Here is a 21,177-nt window from a genome sequence, read left to right as displayed (position 1 = left end):
CAGGGGCCTAATCTCTAAAAATCCTCTGTTCTATTGCTGGGTGACATGAACCCCCTTTTGCCAGTGAATGAACCCCTGCTGTGCCTGGGTGACAGGGGCCTAAATCTCTCAAAATCCTCTGTGCTATTGCTGGGTGACATGAGCCCCCTTTTGCCAGTGAATGAACCCCTGCTCTGCATTGCTGACAGGGAACTAAATTTAGTGAAAACATCTGTTACTGATCGGAAGATGCGCGACTACAAGCGCACGCTGATGCACAAGGCGAAGGCAGAGGAGGAGGAAGAGGTCGCCAACGCAGCTGGGGCACCGCCAGCACCTGAGAAGGCAGGGTTAGCATGGCCCAAATGTGGAAAAGCTTTGTCAGCCTTGGAGGTGCTGACCTGCCCTGCAGCCAGTGTATAGTGTGAACGTGTGTTTAGCACGGCAGAGAGCATTATCACAGGCCGCAGCCAATGTGGACAAGCTTACGTTTATTAAAAGGAACCCGGCATGGATCCCACAGGACTTGTCCGTACCTTGTGCAGAATAGACCTTTATACCAGCCTCAACCATCCATTCTTGTACTCAAGTGCAATTATTCTTTGTTTTATGTCCCAATATTTCGGGGGATACCCCAATTTAAAAATAAAAAATAACACAAATCAGTGTTGGCAATGGCTACACCTATTCCTCCTTCACCGCCGCTTCCATTTTCACCGCCACGTCAACCTACACCGCCACATCCACCGCCTCAACCTCCTACTCCTAGATCCAGATTGTTATTTTTAATTTTTCTGTATTTTGTTATTTTAAGTCATTTCCCTATCCACATTTGTTTGCAGAACAGTTGCCATGCTCTTAAGCACACTTTGATGCCTTTAGCAGCCCTCTAGCCCTTTCCAGGACTATTTTAGAGCCATTTTAGTGCCCAAAAGTTCGGGTTCCCATTGACTTCAATGGGGTTCGGGGGTCAAGTTCGGGTCCCGAACCTGAACTTTTTTGTGAAGTTCGGCCGAACTCGTCGAACCCAAACATCCAGGTGTCTGCTCAACTCTATTTGTTACCAGATGCTGTGTGTTGATCCACCACCATCAGTGAAGTCTTCAACCGAGACACTCATACGGATGATTAGATGTAACCGGATCAGACTAGTGAAATGCAATGTGTCCATGGTTTTACTGCCATGGAGGTCTTCAGAGGATTCCATGATGCTTCGACTATAGACAGCTACGTGGTCTCATATTTCTTCACAATAGTCCAGACATATTCCAAATGTTTAGCCTAAAAGTAAAATCTCAGTTCTGGAACTCGCATCATCAAACGTGTGAGACCTCAGGTTCATGTGAATAAAATGACAGATGTGAACAAGTGTTATGACACAGCCAGAATCCAGAAACAAGTGTTCAGTTTCCCTGCAGCGCCACCACAGCGGAAATAAAGTATTACAAGCTCTCATTAAAATGAATGGGATGTCTTATCCATGTGAGTGCTGAGTCCTCCAGAGTGAGAGATGTACAGTAGATCTTTGTAGCTGCTCTCCACTCTGGTTAACAGATGAACACCTCTCCATTACCTCAGGTACCCATCACTACATCAGTGTGTTATATCAGTAGGGTGAGGCAATACCCAAATTCTATCTGCTAATCGCGGCGTTTACAGTATTGTAAGATCTTGGTCCTAAAAGAGTCCTGAGAAGGAGGTTTTAACTCGTGTTGAGAACATCACTCCAGACAGGTGGTATGCTTACTGGATTTATTTGAATAATTAAAATTCTGCACCAGTAATACAGAGTCATAATCAGTATACAGTTTAACAAGCAACAATTCACGTGGAAAGCCCTTCTACAGGCTGAAAACAACAGATTCTTTAGACAACATCCGTACCAATACTCTATTAAGGCATATAATTGTCCAAGAGGAGGCTCAAACGAGCAGTTCCCACTCTCGAAGACCTGGTCAGTTCATGCATTAAAGGGGTTTTTCAGGCTCCAGACAATGATGGCCCAGGAGAGGTCATTATGATCAGATTACAGAGGGTCCAACCCCCCCCCCCCCCCCCCTCAATGATCAGCACAGTTCTCTGCAGCCTCCGGTGCTGGAACCAGCATTGTGAATCAAATAGGAAGCAGAGCTCCATTCAAAGAGTAGTGGTCATGCCAGGTTACTGCAGCTCAGCCACCATTAATTTCAACGGAATGTAAGGTGCAGTAACCCAGCACAACCACTACACTTTGAACAGAGCTCTGCTTCCTGTTCTATTCATAATGCTAATAATGCTGGTTCCAGCACAGGAGGATGTCAGGCCCACACCGATCAGATATCAATGATAGGTCAAAAGATAGGTCATCAATATTGGGAGCCTGGGAAACCCCTTTAAATGGATAGCCATGCCAGGAACTAGCAGCAGTTAGCAGAAAAAGAGCTGTAGAATTGCTGCAATTCTGCATTAAATCATCATCAAAAGCAGCACATAAGATAGGGCGTGAAACAATACCTCGTGTGAAGATAACTACGGATGAGTGAATCGACTTCGGATGAAACAGCCGAAGTCGATTTGCATAAGACTTCGCTTCAATACTGTATGGAGTGAGTGCTCTGTACAGTACTAGAATGTATTAGCTCCGATGAGCTGAAGTTATTACTTCGCGGAGGTACCACTTGGAACCGAACCAGAGTTCGGGAAATGGTTTTATACAGTATAGATCAATTTCTGAAGTTATTATGCAAAGTCTTGCGAGACTTCGCAAAGTAATAACTTCGGCTCATCGGAGCCAATACATTCTGATACTGTACGGAGCGCTCGCTCCGTACAGTATTGAAACAAAGTTTTATGTGAATAGACTTGGGATGTTTCATCCCTAATCTGGGTACATGGAAGTGAGACTGGAAAGGTTAGATTTTAGATGGAGGTGAGACCACCATACATATTGTCAGATGATACATCTGTTTTCAGCAGGACTGGTCTAGATCAGGCATGGCCAACCTGTGGCTCTTCAGCTGTTGTAAAACTACAACTCCCACCATGCCCTGCTGCAGGCTGATAGCTGTAGGCAGTCTTAGGCTTCGTTCACACCAGCGTTCAGCCTTTCCGTTCTCCTGCTCTGTTATAGGAGCAGGAGAACAGAAAGGACGGATTAGGCACATAACTGAGCCGAGCGGAGCCTATGGACCCCATAGACTATAATGGGGTCCGTTAGGTTTACGCTCAGAAGATGATTTTGGAGCGGAGACAAAAGTCCTGCATGCAGTACTTTCGTCTCCGCTCCAAAATCATCTTCTGAGTGTAAACCTAACGGACCCCATTATAGTCTATGGGGTCCGTAGGCTCCGCTCGCCTCAGTTATGTTCCCAATCCGTCCTTTCCGTTCTCCTGCTCCGTTATCGGAAAGGCTGAACGCTGGTGTGAACTCAGCCTAAGCATGCTAGGAGTCTTAGTTTTGCAACAGCTGGAGAGCCTCAGGTTGGCCATGCCTGGTCTAGTGTTTATGGGATTTTTGACTCTCCCTCAACATTGGTCACTTTGATTTCAACAACTGATTATGTTCTCCCGGTAGATAAGCCACCATCATCACTTTGGCCATGTAAAAATATACGTTTTTATCACAACTTTTAATCGAGTACATAGGGAGATTAGGATCATTCTCCAGCGCCATTGGCATTTATTGTTAAATGACTCTTGTCTGAAGGACAGGTTGCCTTTTAAGCCTAGCCTTTAGGGGGCCCACCATACTTGGTAATATTTTGACTCCCAGTAAGCAGAAGAAACCTCATGCCATGGGTGTTAGCAGTTTTCATCCCCCACATCAAAGGTTCCTTTCTATGTGGAAACCTACGGTGCTTGTGCTGTAGTATTTTTCACAGAACTAGCTTTTGTATATCCACAGTAACCAAAGACAGGATTGACTTTAATGGGTTCCTCAACTATGGTCCAGACTGTGATCCGTTTACTTTAGCGCCAATGGGGCCTGCAATATGTGGGATGTACGATTTGTGGGGTTCGCGTACGAAGCTGTGTACTTTTATCTCCTTTTATTAGAGGATGCATAGAATCATTATATATAATTTTTTCGCTTATCAATCTATGTATTTAGTCTTTTGTATTTTAATACTTTACTTATGTTAATTATTTTAATTGTCTGGTTGTTGTTTGAAGATACTAATATGTCAAGGGTTCTTTCCTGTTGTAGACTAGGCCCTGACCCGCATATTGAGCTGCTCATATGTGTTTTATTATGGCCTGATGAAGATGTGATGCCCACATCGAAATGTGTCGGCTTTTTATTGTTTTTATAAAAAAAAGTACCATTTTGCTACATCAGTCTGTTTTCTCTAAACTTGTTCCACCATTGGATAAAGTCGTACTCTATGTTATACTGAGGTAGATCCGCATCTAGTAGTCGAGTAACCTGTATGAAGGCTTCTTAGATAAGGAGATATTTTAACTAACAAGGTACAAGACATTGGGATCCTTTTGGTCTCTTGCAGACGAACATAATGGCTCCGTGCCTGTGCTGTGGGCCGCAAATTGCGGTCCACAATGCACGACACAGACCCTGGGCCGGCCTTATGCGGATCGCGACCCCATTCACTGGAATGGGGTCCGCAATCCGTAGTTCCGCAAAAAGATAAGACTAGTTCTATCTTTTTTGCGGAACGTCACACCACAGAAGCACTCTGTAGTGCTTCTGAGGGTTTCCGTTATGCATCTCCGGATTTGCGGACCCATTCAAGTCAATGGGTCCGCATCCGTGATGCGGAATGCACTCGGAACGGTGCCCGTTTATTGCGGATCCGCATATGTGGTCAGCAATACGGCAACGGGCAGCACATGTTCGTTAAGCTAAGGACTTAAGCTAAGGAAGGACCCAACCAATTTCTATGAGAATGAAGGAACCATATGTCCACCAACCTTGTCACTTTCTCTCAAAAAAGTATGAAGGTGTAAAATAAAAAAAAATTAAATAATACTGACCTTACTGATCCCCTGTCGCTTCAATGGTATAAGCAAGTGACTGGTTACAATGGTCACACGTGCATGTTGAAATGTCATTCCTGGAGGTCAGAGTACAAAGACCGGCGGGGGACCAGTAAGGTGACTATAAAGTGACTAGTGCTCAGCTTGTTATTTTACACCATTTTAAGATTTTGGGGTGAGACAAACCCTCTAGCTTAGAGATCTCCATATCTAATGAAAATCACAGACTTCTAGCAGCAAACTATTAGTGCAAATACAATTAACACCACATAATATTCAAAGATGCAAAAAATATTTAAAGATAAAGAAAATAAATAAGTGGATAAATAATTATTTAAAATAAAAATAAATTATGATTAACTTTTTTTGAATTGATGAGGCAGCAGATAATGCCACCAAGGACCATCCACCATATGCCTTCACGTCTGGTTTCCTAAAAGAGACACAAACTATAGGTTAAAGGCTTTCTACTGCTTTCTACATACATATCACATACATATTATTTATAGTGGAAGATGAAACAGCAGAGAATTTAAAGGAATAACTTACAAGGGTTCCAATTCTTTCAATAACCTTCTACAAAATAGTGACATGTCACAAATCTTGAATTGTGGGGGTCTGGGTGCTGAGACTCCCTCCGAACACTGAAATGAAGGGGCAGAAGCACTCAGCTTAACACTGTACCTCTTTGTTCCTGTTCAGCTCTCTTCAGAAGGAGAGGTATGGAATTAAGGTCTATGGACTTTCTATGAATCCATACAACAGGGGTCTTCAACTGGCGGACCGTGGTCCAAATCCAGACTGTGGTTCTCAGCTGTCCGGACCCCTGTATTCCCCCTATTCAACTGTATTTGCATCCTCAGGACGGGGCCACTAAAGGGAGCATAACTATATGTGGAGGACCATCTAAGGGGCCACTGTGTGTAGAAGCCAGCTAAAGGGGAGGAATCACTGTGTGTGGACAGGCACATAAAGTGGAATAACTCAATGGAGAAGGGGTAACTTCTGTGTGGGTGGGCCACTTAAAGGAGTTGACTTATCTTGGACATATCGCTAGGATCTGTCCCCAATATCTGACAGGTACGGCTCCCACCTATCCTTAGAACGAAGCCCGTAAAGTGACTGAGGGCGCACCGCTCAAGCATGGCTGCCCGCCATTCATTTCTATGGAAGTGGCAAAAAGCCCTATAGAAGTGAACGGAAAGGTGGCTGCGCTTGCGTAGTGTGTTTCCCATTCATTTCAATGGGACTCCCGAAAATAGCCAAGCGCTCTCCCATAGAAATAAATGGAGGGCGTCCGTGCATGTGCAGTGAGTCACTTTTTGAGCTCCGTTCTATCAGACATTGGGGTCGTACCCTAGTGATATTCCATCGATTTCCAAGATGAGAGAACCCTATAAGGGAACATCATACTGTGTGAGGGGAGCACTTAGCGGGCATCCTCCCCATTTGTGTTGGGGGCACTTTAAGGGGCCTCATTCTGTGTGAGGTGCACTTTAGGAATCATCCTACTGTGATGGTGCACTTAGGGGCATCATAATGTGTAGGGAGCACCAAGGCATCACCCTGCAGTGAGCGGGCACTTAGGGGACATCCTACTGTGAGGAGGCACTATATTCTGTGGAAGGCACTAAACGGATATCATACAGTCCAAAGGACGCTAAGGGGCATCATTATTGTTAAGAGGCACTATGAGGACATTCTTTCTGTATGGGGGGGCACTGGTATTGTGTAGTAAGCAGAAAGGGAACACATACTTACGCACCCCTGCCATACACTGTTGATTCGGAGAACAGAAACAAAGGGGTGCAGTGTTGCTGCTACTACAAAACAGTGGCGATGTTGCCCCTATAATTCCGTGGTGAAAAATCTGCACTGTTTATGCCCCCTTGTAGTCATACACCGTTACATACAATTAAGGGCATCCATTTCCTTTCCATCAAACATAAATTAATGCTGTAGCGTGGTTATTGCGAGGACGACTCCAGAGATCATGTGCACACCTACACTCGCTTTCAAATTTGATGTATCTGAAATAAAAGATGAAATACAATTATTAATTGACATACTTTGCCTTAGGCTACTTTCACACTAGCGTTTCTATTTTCCGGTATTGAGATCCGTCATAGGATCTCAATACCGGAGAAAGACGCTTTCGTTTTGTCCCCATTCATTATCGTAACTGAACAGAACGGAATGTTTTGTGGTTGCGTTTCCATACCGGAGAACAAACTGCAGCAAGCTGCGGGTTTCTTTCCGTCATGGGATGTGGAGCAACATGGATCCGTCATGACCCACAATGCAAGTCAAAAGGGATGGATCCGTTTTCTCTGACACAATAGAAAACGGATCCGTCCTCCATTGACTTTCCGTGGAGTTCATGACGGATCCGTCTTGGCAATGTTAAAGATAATACAACCGGATCAGACAGTTGTATTATCAGTAACGGAAGCGTTTTTGCTGAGCCCTGCCGGATCCAGAAAGAACGCTAGTGTGAAAGTAGCCTTACTGTTTTGTTCTCGGAAAGTTTAAAGGGGTTGTTCGGAACTGGACAACCCCTCTTGAAAAGTCAGATCAACTGCGTGCGGATACACAAATACTTAGTCATCGTGACTGCCCCAGAGGTAGCAGCTCCGACCTATGGCTCCACCCATTACGATCTCAATAAACAGGATATATCGCTCGTCCCCATGCTATATAGTGGTTTGCCGGTGGCAGATCGTGATTAGACACCACGATGTGCAACCTGCAAACAATAATTTTTTAATATGTCAAAAGATGTTTCGTTCATCGGGCAATCAGCGGCAGTATTACACTGCACGATGATCACAAACAAGCGTTCATACAAACGCTCAATAGCAATTATCTGCCAAAATATTGGCAGGTGTATTACAGGATTAAGGGCTGTAACTTACTTGAAATGTATCAGGACTCGTGCGACAATCTTGGTCTTCTTTGAAAAACTAGATTATCAGCTTTCAAACGAAACCAAAATTGTGCCTGTAGCCCAATGGCAGCCTAAGAAATAGACCTCAGAAGGGCCCCCACTGTTCGGGCTGATCAGTGGGGGCTTAAAGGGGCTCTCCAGGAATAATTTAAAATAGCTGCCAGCGACGTGTCTTAGATTGTGGGCAGAGCTGGCTACCACTTGATGAGCTGCCTAGAGAGTGTGGGGTGGGGCAACACTGCACTGCTCTATAATAGATGGCAATGATGCAATCCTGCCTATGATATGCCATCATGGCTGAGCAGTCAGACAGAAACGCTCACCAATATGTAGCATATACAAGTGCCGCCCGCTCACCCCCCTGGGCAGCTCAGCAAATGGTGGCAACTATTACTGCTCACATTCTAGGACAGGTTGCTGGCAGCATTTTAAATAGTTCTCGGAGAACCCTTTTAAAGTACCAGAATGAGAGCAAAGACTGTAGTAGAACAAAAAGCAGTACCCGAGGCCAGTGTTCCCTCTAAGCTGCGCGGGTGGGCGGCCGAGCAGCAATTTTTGTGGCCCCGCTCACAATTTTATAATGCACGCTCACTCAGCCTAGTTCGCTAACGCTGCTGACAAAATGCCAGCACTTGTCGTCACTCGTCAGACTCATGTGCGTGACGACGCCGACGTCCTCCTCGTAGTCTTGTGCGGCTCAGCACAGCGGGGCGCCGCCTACATAACGTCAATCGTCACTGTGTTCCTTCTGCAACGCACTGACGTCACACACACACACCGCAGCGCTGTTCGCGCACTCATTGGCGCTGCGGGATTCGCGGGAGAAGGAAGGGAACTCTAAGGAGCGTGGGCACAGAGTTCGCTGAGGTAGTGGTTTTGGATTAAGTGGTAGCCTAGGCAGCTTTACGTCTCAGCCGTGTCTGGTCTGAAAGAAATTGAAAGACTGTGCTGGGCTGGCGGTGCTGCTGTTGCTGCGGGCTGTGGCAGGGCCGGGGTGAAAAGGGGAGAAAAATAAGTTATAAAAAAGTCTGATAAATACCAGTGTGAATGAAGGACTGTTGAAAGGGGTTAATAACTACTGAAGGCCCTTCACAGTAGTTATTAACCCCTTTCAGAAGTCCCCCAGTCACAGTATTTATTAACCCCTTTCAGAAGTCCCCCAGTCACAGTATTTATTAACCACTTCAGCAGTCCCCCATTCACAATATTTATTAACCCCTTTCACTAGTCCCCTCTTCAGTGAAGGGGGGACTGCTGAAGGGGTTAATAAATACTGTGACTGGGGGACTTCTGAAAGGGGTTAATAAATACTGTGACTGGGGGACTTCTGAAAGGGGTTAATAACTACTGTGAAGGGCCTTCAGTAGTTATTAACCCCTTTCAACAGTCCTTCATTCACACTGGTATTTATCAGACTTTTTTATAACGTATTTTTCTCCCCTTTTCACCCCGGCCCTGCTACAGCAACAGCAGCGCCGCCAGCCCAGCCTTTCTTTTTTTTCCCCTTTAGGTGTTAGAGCAATCTAATTAAAGTTCTATTTTAACACCTAAAGAGAAATAAAAAAAATAAAAACCTACTGTTTCTCAAGATGACCTTATGTTGATAGTAGTGTTAATAGAGTCTTAATGGTTTGTAAAAATAGTGTAGCTGCTTTTATAGACCCTTGAGACTCTATTACCACTACTATCAACATAAGGTCATCTAGAGAAACAGCAGCTTTTTAAAAAAAAAATTTTTTTCCTTTAGGCGTTCAGGTATTAGAGCAATCAAATGAAAGTTATGTTTTAACATAAGGGTCAGAAAACGAGATTTTTGTATAACTTACCAGTAAAATCTCTTTCTCGCTCTTCCTTGGGGGACACAGGAAACCTTGGGTATAGCTCAACTCCCTAGGAGGCGTGACACTAAGTGAAAACTGTTAAACCCCTCCTCCAGCAGCTATACCCTCAGCCTGGAGAGAGAGACTACCAGTTGCGTGTCGAAGTAGTGAAAGAAAGGCAATGACCAACCATGTAAAACCAACAAGTCAACTACCCGAAAGGGCAACTAAACCGTAATGGTAAACTAGAACAATGTGTGGGTGCTATGTCCCCCAAGGAAGAGCGAGAAAGAGATTTTACTGGTAAGTTATACAAAAATCTTGTTTTTTCTCGCCCAATTCCTTGGGGGACACAGGAAACCTTGGGACGTTCAAGAGCAGTCCAAGAAGGGAGGGACCACAGCCCAAGGCGAAACAACCACCGGAGGTATCAAGAAACCGCCGCCTGCAATACCAGGCGGCCCAAAGCAGCATCAGCCGATGCATAGGTGTTCACCCTGTAGAACTTGGTGAAGGTGTGCAAGGAAGACCAGGTGGCCGCCTTACACAGTTGTTCAGCCGAAGCCCGATGCCTCTGAGCCCAGGAGGCACCGACCGCTCTGGTAGAATGAGCGGTAACACCAAAAGGTGTCTCCTTGCCCTTAGCGTGGTAAGCCTCGGCAATAGCCATCTTGATGAAGTGGGCAATAGACACCCTGGACGCCGCCAGCCCCTTGCGCGGACCCTCCGGAACCACAAAAAGAGAATCTGTGCGCCGAAAGGGTCCAGTGACTTCCAGGTAAATCTTCAGGGCCCTAACAACATCCAGGCGGTGAAGCTCCCGTTCTCGAGGATGAGAAGGAGACGGACAAAGGGAGGGGAGGACAATGTCCTCATTGAGGTGAAAGGCGGAGACCACCTTCGGGAGGAAGGAAGGAACCGGACGGAGAACCGCCTTATCCTGGTGGAAGACCAAAAGGGGCTCCATGCAAGAGAGCGCAGCCAATTCAGACACCCGTCGAAGGGACGTGATGGCCACAAGGAAAATGACCTTGCAGGACAAAAGGTGAAGAGAAACCCTCCACAAGGGTTCGAAGGGGTTAGACTGGAGTGCCGCGAGCACAACATTAAGGTCCCAGGGTGGAATGGGAGAGTGATACGGGGGAACAGAATGTGCGACTCCCTGGATAAAGGTTTTGACAGGTCGGAGAGGGGCCAGAGGGCGCTGGAAGAGAATGGAAAGCGCCGAGACCTGTCCCTTCAAGGAGCTAAGGCCCAGACCCAGGTCCAGACCAGACTGCAAGAAGGACAAGACCGTGGGAAGCGAAAAACAAAGGGGATGAACATCCTGACTTTCGCAAAACCCCAGGAAAGACCGCCAGGTCCGGTAGTAAATTCTGGACGAGGCCGGCTTTCGTGCGCGGATCATGGTACGTACCACATCTGCCGAAAAACCCTGTTGCGTTAGAACTGCGGTCTCAATAGCCATGCAGTTAAACGTAGCGACCCTAAATGCTGGTGGAAGATCGGCCCTTGAGAGAGGAGGTCTTCTCTTAGAAGCAGTGGCCAAGGCACGTCTCCCAGGAGCAGCATTAAGTCGGCGTACCAAGGCCGGCGAGGTCAATCAGGGGCTATCAGAACCGTAGGTATGCCCTCTGACGCGATTTTCCGGAGCACCCGTGGCAGCAGAGGGAGGGGCGGAAACACGTACAGAAGGGAGAATTCCGTCCACGGAAGAACGAGAGCGTCGACGCCGTACGCCCTCGGGTCCTTGGACCTGGACAGGAAGGTGGGGAGCTTGTGGTTGAACCTGGAGGCCATGAGATCTACATCCGGACGACCCCAACGGAGGCAAATGGACTCGAACACGTCGGGATGCAGAGACCACTCGCTCGGGTCGATCGTCGTCCGGCTGAGGAAGTCCGCCGCCCAGTTGTCCACCCCCGGAATGTAAATGGCCGACAGGGCCGGAACATGAGTTTCCGCCCAATGGAGGATGTGAGATACCTCCCTCATAGCCGCTGCACTGCGAGTGCCCCCTTGATGATTTATATACGCCACAGCCGTGGCGTTGTCTGACTGGACACGAACGGGATGGCCCCGAAGCAGTGGAGTCCAATGCTGGAGCGATAGGAGAATCCCCCTCAGTTCCAGAATGTTTAATCGACAGTTTGGACTCCGATGGAGACCAAGTGCCCTGGACGGACCGGGGAGGAAACACCCCCCTCCAACCCTGCAGACTGGCATCGGTGGAAACCACCAACCAGGACATCGGCAGAAAGGATTTTCCTTGGAGGGGAGTCCGTAACCACCAGAGGAGGGAAGTCCGAGCGTGGGGAGGGAGGGGGTAGGGCCGATCCAGACTCTCCGGAGACTTGTCCCCGGCAGACAGAATTGCCGTCTGGAAGATGCGGGAGTGATATTGCGCGAAAGGAATCGCTTCGAAACAGGACACCATCTGTCCCAAAACCCTCATGCTGGACCGGAAGGACGGACAGCAGTGGAGAAGCAGGGTCCGAACCGAACGGTGAAGGAGCAGATGCTTTTCGGTGGGAGCCGAACTCGCCGCTTCTGTATCCAGTAGCATCCCCAGGAAGACGAGTTGTCTGGATGGGGTAAGTGAGGACTTGGAAAGGTTGATTATCCAACCGAACCGCTCCAAGGTTTGCAGCGTTAGGTTCACGCTGGAGGACGACTGGGAAAAGGAGGGCGCCTGATGAGCAGATCGTCCAAGTAGGGAAGGAGAAAAAACCCCCTGGAGCGGAGCAAAGGCCAGGATAGGGGCAAGGATCTTGGTAAACACCCAAGGAGCCGTCACCAGCCAAAGGGGAGGGCGACAAATTGATAATGGTCGTTCCCCACCGCAAAGCGAAGGAAACGCTGGTGACACTGAGCGATCGGACATGGAGGTAAGCATCCTGGATGTCGATAGACGACAGAAAACTCCCCCTTGTTCCAAAGAGGCCACCACGGATCCGAGGGACTCCATCCTGAACCGCCGAAGGCGGAGAAAACGGTTTAACCGCTTGAGGTCCAAAATTGGTCTTACAGAACCTTCTTTTTTGGGAACCACAAAAAGGTTTGAGTAGAACCCCTTGAAACAGTCCCTTAGAGGAACGGGTGCGATCACTCCTTTGTCAAGAAGGGTGCGAATGGCTTCGGAGAAGTCGGCTGCACACTGTGGGTCACTCGGGCCACGGGAGCGAAAGAAGCAAACCGGAGGCAGGGACGCAAACTCGATTTGTATCCGCAACTTCGAGAGCCAAGGCGTCGGAGACGTGCGCCTGGCAGATGTCCCTGAAACAGGAGGAGTCGTCCCCCCACCCGGGGTGGGTGGGGGCGCACCTTCAGGAGGGGGTCTTCTTAGCCGAGGGAGGGCGAGCCGGCTGGGACTTACGCCAGGAGGGTTGAGTCTGAAAAAAAAGGCTTTTTACGTCTATCCTGGAAAGAATTAGATGACGGCCTGACGCGGATCGAGGACCGGAGGCCCTGAGGGAGGATCTAAAGCGAGAGAAACCAGGACGGCCTCGAGAGGCGCTCTTGGTCCTATGCTGGGTAAGATGGGTACTCTTACTCCCTGCGGCTTCATAAATGATCTCGTCCAGGCGGGTCCCGAATAAGCGGGAGCCCGCAAAGGGAAGACCAGCAAGTGACCGTTTGGAAGCGGAATCCGCCATCCAAACCTTTAGCCAAAGTTCTCTCCTAGCTGAAATGGCCAGAGCAGAGGAACGGGCCATGAGGGCACCTGCATCAAGGGATGCCTCACAAATGAATTTTCCTGCCTGAACAATGAGTTGGGCTAAAGCACGGAGGTCCTGAATAGAGACGTCCGAATCAAGTTCCTGATCCAGCTGGGAAGCCCATTCCGAGACTGCTTTTCAGGCCCAGGCAGAAGCAAAGACCGGCCTGAGGGCTGAACCGGAGGCGCCAAAAATGGCCTTTGTAAGGGATTCCATGCGTCGGTCCTCCGCGGACTGAAGAGAGGAGCCGTCCGCCACAGGAATGGCCGTGCTTTTAGACAAGCGGGCCACGGGAGGGTCAACCTTAGGCGGAGACGCCCAAGTGGAGATGCAATCCGCCGGGAAGAGGATAACAGATATCCAACTTCTTAGGGGGGTAAAACGGGCATCAGGGCGAGACCAAGCCTTAGAGACTACCGACGAGAAGTCGGCATGGAGAGGGAATACTGTGGACGCCTGCTTGGGGCGGAAAAAGGACACACCAGCCTTGTCAGAGCTGGGAGGGTCATCGTGAATTTTAAAGGTATCACGAATGTTGGTAATGAGATGGCCCACAGCAGAGGCCAGCTGGGACGGTAAAGCAGAGTCCATATCCCAATCCGAATTCACTAATTCTCCCTCTGAGGGCATGTCCTGTGAGGAGGAGGGGCCCGACTGAGACCGTACCCTTGGGGGTGACCGGGATGCATCCGAGGATGATACGCAATCTGCCCTGGACCGCTTCTGAGGGTGCCGGGCCCTGGAGGCATCGCTGGGAGCGAGGGACCCAGACGGGTCGGCCGAGGTAGCGGACCTGGAGGGTACGGCAGGGGGTGTATCAGGCTGCGTGGCAGGTTGTGCATTTGCAAGGCGGCCCACGACATTAGTGAGGCTTTCCACGGCCTGGGACAGGGATCTTGCCCATTCAGGAGGATCCAAGAGGAGAGGGGGCGGCAAGTGCAAGTGGCGGACCCTGTATTGGGACCTGGCATGCAGAGCAATGCGGGTCTGATTGCCCCCGAGGAAAGGGTGCACCACAGGCGGTGCAGGCGTGATACCAGGGCCCAGAGGCCCCTGAGGGATCGGACATGTTGGCTAAAAAGGTATGGCCGTCCAGGCTAGGAGCTGCTGGTACTAGGAAGGGGATAGCAGTCCTACCAGACCGAAGACCTCAGGGCTGGGAGCAAACAGCAAGCAGCAGGACCGGAGCAGGAGCAGGAGTCAGAGCACTGTTAAAGATGTGTGAATTTTATTCTATATTTTTTGTATATCTAGGACTGTAATGAGTTAACTTTTTCTTTTCCAAGTGCCTTCCTCCCACCCCTCTCTTTGTTTCAAGACTGGAGAGGAGAGAGAGGGGGGCAAAGAGCTGTGCTGTGGGAAGTGTCTGATTTCTCATCTTTCTACAGGTGTCCCATAGAGTGTGGTGGAATGCGTAAGCCAATCATATGGCTTGATGATATATATATGATTCACTGCCTATAGAGAAGCACCTCTTTGAAGTGTCACATATGACGTATGCAGTATTATTGTTAGATTGTCCGCCATTACAAAATGGCGAACACCTAGATGTTTACATTAGTTCACATTCCAAAGTGGTACTCACTGCGCAGATGTTGAAGTGTTATCTCTGTTTCTCTTATCACTTTTTCCTTTTTGACCAATGAAACAATGTTTTAAGCCTCAGGGAGGACTGCCCTCTTCTGAAGATGTATATACGCTTACCCCATGTAATAAAAGTTAGAGATTGCTTTGACCAACTTCTGTGTCAGCGTCTAGTCTCTCAGCCACGCGTGGATATTAACCCCCTGGGGGTACATTGATTTGGAACACCAGAGTGTATCTCAAATGCCCTAATAGGGCGGTTTCATCAGCACGATCTCTCCTCAGGGCAGGAGCGGCAGCAGAGATTGCTGGTCTCCTGGAATAACCGGAAGGCGGGAGTAAAGCGGAGCGGGAAGCGAAGCCCCACCCCCCGCTAGCTTAGTTCGCGATTTAAATACACATAAGGCTGGAAGTGACGGCCTGCGGCGCAGTAATAGCGCCGAAGTGTGGCGACTATTTCCATTCTTCCCCTGTATACCTATGGGGAAGGGGGCGGTATGCGGCGCAGCAATGAAGAGAAGTCGCTGCAGAGAGGTACTGGCCGTACCAGCACAAGGGCGACGCCGCGATCCCTGTGCGGCCGTCGCGCTTCCGGCCGGCAGTTAAAGGGTGCCGAAGTCCGGTACAGAGGCAGGCTCAGCCTGCCGGCGCTGTTTGGGTGCTGCTGCTGCAGTCCCTGCGGCGAGTACAGAGAACACTGACCCCCCTGCGGGTGGCTCCAGGGAGCTCAGTAGTAACCCTTTAGTGGCGGAGCTCCTGCTGTATAAGGAGCCTGGAGAGTGGCCGGCTCCTGGGAATCTAACTCATAGCTTCGGGATCACAGCGCAGAAGGAATTGTGGCTTCTCCCCGTTCGTTCTCCTCAACCCCCCTGTATATCGCCCCACTTCAGGGAGTGGGGGTCCCTGTAGCCCCAGAACATCTGATCCGGCGTCAGTGAAGGGGCCTTGGGTAGGAAGGAGGGGGGGGGGGAGAGCAGGGCTGGAACAGCCACTCTCACCATCCTGATGTCTTCACCCTCTATCCGTTCGAGCAGGGTCACCCCTTCAGCTACTGGCACCGCAGTGGCAGGAAGCTGGAGAGGGGCTTGGTGTGCGGGCGACCCTTGTGCTGGCGGGATGCAGGGGAGCTGGGCTGCCCTGGTCCTCCTCGTCTTCTGTGGGGGAGGCAGCAGTGCGGATGGCCGGCACTGGCGCAGCTCGACCCCGGGAGAAACAGAGAGGTCCAGGCGTCTCTGTTGTCCCTGTGAAAAGTAAAACAATAAAAAATAAAAATTAAAATTTAAAATGAAGGAGAAAAAACAGCTCTGCAGAGCAGGGAGTGTCTTGCCTCCTTGGACAATAAGCAAAAACTGGTAGTCTCTCTCTTCAGGCTGAGGGTATAGCTGCTGGAGGAGGGGCTTAACAGTTTTCACTTAGTGTCACGCCTCCTAGGGAGTTGAGCTATACCCAAGGTTTCCTGTGTCCCCCAAGGAATTGGGCGAGAAACTTGGTTTTGTTTAGTCTCTTGGTTATTAGTTTTTCTATGTAAGTTCTCTGGATCAAAGATTTTTTTTCCCTGTATGGTTTTTATATGGAGAGCAATGTCCAGTGATCACAGAGAGGACTATACTGTATATTGTACGGGATGGTGCAGGGGTTATACTGTATTGTATGGGATGGCGCAGAGGTTTGTATGCTCTTTGAAGTGACAATTATCTTAGGTTTTCCTATCGCCCACCTTTGATGGCGCTGTGCCCAGCTCTGAGCCGACCCCGCTCAGCAGCTGCCAAGGCTTAGAGGGAACACTGCCCGAGGCTGGCTGGACCTTGAGGCAAATTGATCAACTGAGAAAAAGGCAAACACTGCACATGGTCATCACCCTAAAAGCCGAGTGGGACAACTGTGTGACGGCTGAAGTGTCTTACGTAATGACAGTACTTTCATATCTCACCTGAAATGTAGACATTGTATGCCTGAGCACACCTCACTCCATCAGGTGACAATAGAATTGCTCTGTAGTCTCCCTTGTCTTGTGGAGATAAACCAGTAATAATCAAGGAACCATCAGATCTCAGCAGCCTCTTAGAATACTGGTCTTGATGATCAATGTTACCACGCGGTTTGGTGGTGGCAAACTGTACCCCAACTGGTCTTTCCCAAAAGCTTTCAATGGAACTTTCTTCCACTTGCAGAGTAACATTTCCTCCAGCCCGAGCAGACACCTTCTTGGTGGCACCACACTTACCTGTTCAATGATAAAGTGTAAAGTTCAGGACTTTTTGGTCTTATTATAGTTGTATCAGCATTTGATTAATATTTTATTCATCTATTCAATTTCTTTCCATTGAAGCATTCAGAAATTCATATCTTTTTTTTTTTTTTTTTTTTTTACCTTTCCATAGATGTAGCTGGGGTTGGCCTTGTGACATCATTTTAGAGTGCATCTAACATACTGACAAAATTTTATTACTGTATTTTCAGGACTATGAGATGCACTTTTTTGAATAAATGGCAGTGAATTTTATAGTGCGAAGCATTGAGTGCTCTTAAAAAGGCACGGTGTGGGTGGCGTGAAGACCTGGGGTTGTATGTGAGGAGTGTGAGGGAGCGGAGATGTAGCTCTGAAAGTTAAGTAAGGGAGCATGAGAGGAGGGCTAGGAGCGCAACACACCCATCCTGGCCCGAGAGAGACAAGAGGTCGAGGGGAGTGTGTCAGGCTGGCCTTGTGAGACAAAGGGCAGGAGGAGAGAACAGCTGGACAATAGATATCGGCGGTTAACCTGCTAGTCGATGTTGTGGCATGGCGTGGGGAGCCAGTGTTGGGCGTACCGGAGGCAGAGATGCTTTGGGGGGAGGGGGGGGGAGAGACACAAGTAGATGACAGCAGTGCCGGGCAGGTGAGGGAGGCACTGGCTACATGACAGTACCTTGGCTCTAGGCTTTGATCTAGGGGATTGCTGCTAGAGCAGCCCTGCACAAAGCGGGTCACCCTGCTGCCGGCCCAGGGATGGCACTCCGGAGCCAACGATTGTGGCTCAGCATGGTATTGGGGACTGGTGGTCGGCTTCCTCCTGGCCTACAAAGCCTATAATTCCCTGGGCAACTGAGCTGCACAGATAGATACAGCTGTAAAGGACAGCAGCGTGCATTAGAAGGACAGGCTGGAGGGTGACAAGGACATTCCCCGGGACAATAACTTCCTGTATGTGGGGGGGGGGCGACTGCGCAGAAGTGCCTGAAGACCAGAGATGTGGTGGCATACAGGTGAGCACTGGGCACATGTACTATTACTAAGAGTAGCAGTAACAGTGCATCATCAACAGTGTGTCCTCCGCAGATCCTCCACAACAGTGTGTCCTCCGCAGATCCTCCACAACAGTGTGTCCTCCGCAGATCCTCCACAACAGTGTGTCCTCCGCAGATCCTCCACAACAGTGTGTCCTCCGCAGATCCTCCACAACAGTGTGTCCTCCGCAGATCCTCCACAACAGTGTGTCCTCCGCAGATCCTCCACAACAGTGTGTCCTCCGCAGATCCTCCACAACAGTGTGTCCTCCGCAGATCCTCCACAACAGTGTGTCCTCCGCAGATCCTCCACAACAGTGTGTCCTCCGCAGATCCTCCACAACAGTGTGTCATCCGCAGATCCTCCACAACAGTGTGTCATCCATAGATCCTCCACAATAGTGTGTCATCCACAGATCCTCCACAATAGTGTGTCATCCACAGATCCTCCACAATAGTGTGTCATCCACAGATCCTCCACAACAGTGTGTCATCCACAGAAACTCCATAACAGTGTCATCTACAGATCCCCCATAGCAGTGTGTCATCCACAGATCTATAAAATTTTTCCTTGTTTTCCTCCATCTAAAACTTGCGTTGTATAGTCTAGACAATATGTTAAAGGGATTATCCAATACTATAAAAATGTCCCCCATATGCCGGGCCCCTTACAGTGAATATACTTACCTCGCTCCCTGCGCCGCTCCTGGTCCCCGCACCGCTGCTGCAGCTTCTCCCCGTGCGCGGATGAAAACATCCGGTGTTGGGGTGGTGGTGGGGGAGCAGCCAATGGCTCGTCCCCGCCTGCCTCTCTGTTCTGTGCTGGAATAGCCTGCCGGATTCTCTATTTCATTGTTGGATCGCCATTGACTGCAATGAGGTCCGGCGGTGATCCTGCCCATTTCCGGCATAAATGCTGGGTTTTAGCCGGACAAAAACAATTGCATCCAATTATTTGTCCGGCTGAACGCAGCCTAAGAAAACTGTTTAAATTGATATGCAAATGATCTTCCTGGAGTGCCGACGGGCCAGCCAGAGCCCTCGGAGCACCAGATTGTTACACCCTTTAAGCTTTAGCCCATCCCACATTCCCCTGGATTGACAGGGCTAGACGTGAAATTTACGCCATTCTTCTTGTCCCTGCGCTACGTCTCTCGGGCTCTACATTTTCTCAGTGGATCTCAGGACACACGTTGCAGGCGTGAGATGACAGGTCTCAGTGATTGCACAGTTGGAATCTGTGCTGCTTGGAGCGCAGCAGGAGATCCACTAAACAAACACCGAGATCGGGAGATACGACGCAAGGGCAAGAAGACTGGGCTAGATGAAATGTCTAGCCCTGTCTATCCAGGGGAAGAGGGAGGGACTGAAGCTGAAGGGGTGTAACAAACCGATGCTCTGAGGACTCAGGCCGGCCCCACCAGTAAGTTCATTTGCATATTATTAATAATGTTGTTTTCTCAGTGATGGGCAACGGTTAAAGGGGTTCCCTGGGAATTATGAAAATTTAAATAATTACCGTATTTTTTGCCCTATAAGACGCACCTAGGTTTTTGAGGAGGAAAATAAGAAAAAATATATTTTTAACCAAAAGGTGTGCTTTTGGTAGGTTTTGAACTAATGGTGGTCTGTGCATGACACTACTATGGGGGATCTGTGGGTGGCACTGTTATGGGGGGGATCTGTGGGTGGCACTGTTATGGGGGGATCTGTGGGTGGCACTGTTATGGGGGGATCTGTGGATGGCACTGTTATGGGGGGATCTGTGGATGGCACTGTTATGGAGGGATCTGTGGATGGCACTGTTATGGGGGGGGGAATGATCTGTGGGTGGCACTGTTATGGGGGGGTGATCTGTGGATGGCACTGTTATGGGGGGTGGATCTGTTGATGGCACTGCTATATATATGTGTCACCCACAGATCCCCCACCCCATAACAGTGCCATCCACATATCCCCCACTCCATAATAGTGGAATCCACGGAGCTAAACCTGTGGGAGGGGCTGGATCTCACAGGCTCGTCACCGGAAGGCAGCGCGATGCCTGTGCCGTCATATAGCCAAGGTGCCGTCTGCTCAATGATTTGAGCAGGCACCGGGTTCCGATCACCGCCCGCCGGTGATCGGAATTATACATGACGTACCGGTACGTCATGTGTCCTTAAGTACCAGGACAACATGCCGTACCGGTACGTCATGTGTCCTGAAAAGGTTCAGGAAACGATCAGGGTATCGTTTTTTTTTTTTTTATCAGCATGGTCAACGCTACTAGGAGGTTCTCCAAGAATGATTTACAATGGCAGCCAGCAACCTGTCCTAAAATGTGAGCAGAACGGGTTGCCATCACTTTCAGAGCTGCCCAGGGTGGTGAGCCCACACTACAGTTCGGCACTTACATATACCACATATTAGTGAGTTTTCCTGTCAGGCTGCTCAGCCATGATGGCATATCACAGGCAAGATCACATAATTACCATCAGAGCAGTGTAGCGAGGGCCCACTCCCTCAAGCCCTAGGCAACTGGGCAAACGGTGGCAACCAGGCCTGCTCACATTCTAGGACAGGCTGCTGTCAGCCATTTTAAATCATTTCCAAAAAAAAAACTTTTAAGAGACTTGAACATTCAAGCTGATATAATGCAATATTTCTGCACTGCAGTATATTATGGCAGGACCTAATAGGTGAAGAAATATGGCAGACCTGGTGGCCTTCTTCAGCTATTGGTTGCCATGATGACCCCAATGCATTTGGGAGGTGTGATGGGAATGTCACAGACTGTCATTAGCTAAATGGCCAGGACCGGATACACTCTTGCAGCAGAGTGTAAGCTTTATGTACACTGCCTCGGTTAAATATGAAACTGCATACCAATAAACAATTACATCAATCA

General features: G+C 49.1%; 1 protein-coding gene across 2 annotated transcripts in view; it reads right to left on the bottom strand.

Moving 5' to 3' along the window:
- Positions 1–4,747: 4,747 nt before the first annotated feature.
- Positions 4,748–21,177, bottom strand: part of LOC122921913 — a 36,626-nt gene continuing 20,196 nt past the window's right edge. The window contains exons 5-7 of one of the 2 annotated variants that reach the window (XM_044272230.1): positions 16,954–17,247; positions 6,867–6,983; positions 4,748–5,386 (exon numbers count right to left, since the gene is read on the bottom strand). In XM_044272230.1, the coding sequence (XP_044128165.1) occupies positions 6,904–6,983; positions 16,954–17,247 (374 nt within the window). In that variant the 3' untranslated portion in view covers positions 4,748–5,386; positions 6,867–6,903. The remainder of the gene's footprint in view (positions 5,387–6,866; positions 6,984–16,953; positions 17,248–21,177) is intronic. The other variant, XM_044272229.1, reaches the window with a different exon arrangement.

Source organism: Bufo gargarizans, chromosome 11 (assembly GCF_014858855.1).
Source record: "Bufo gargarizans isolate SCDJY-AF-19 chromosome 11, ASM1485885v1, whole genome shotgun sequence".
In the NCBI taxonomy this organism is placed as follows: Eukaryota; Metazoa; Chordata; class Amphibia; order Anura; family Bufonidae; genus Bufo; species Bufo gargarizans.
The sequence above is the reverse complement of the archived record's forward strand: the minus strand, read 5'-3'. Positions and strand labels throughout refer to the sequence as shown.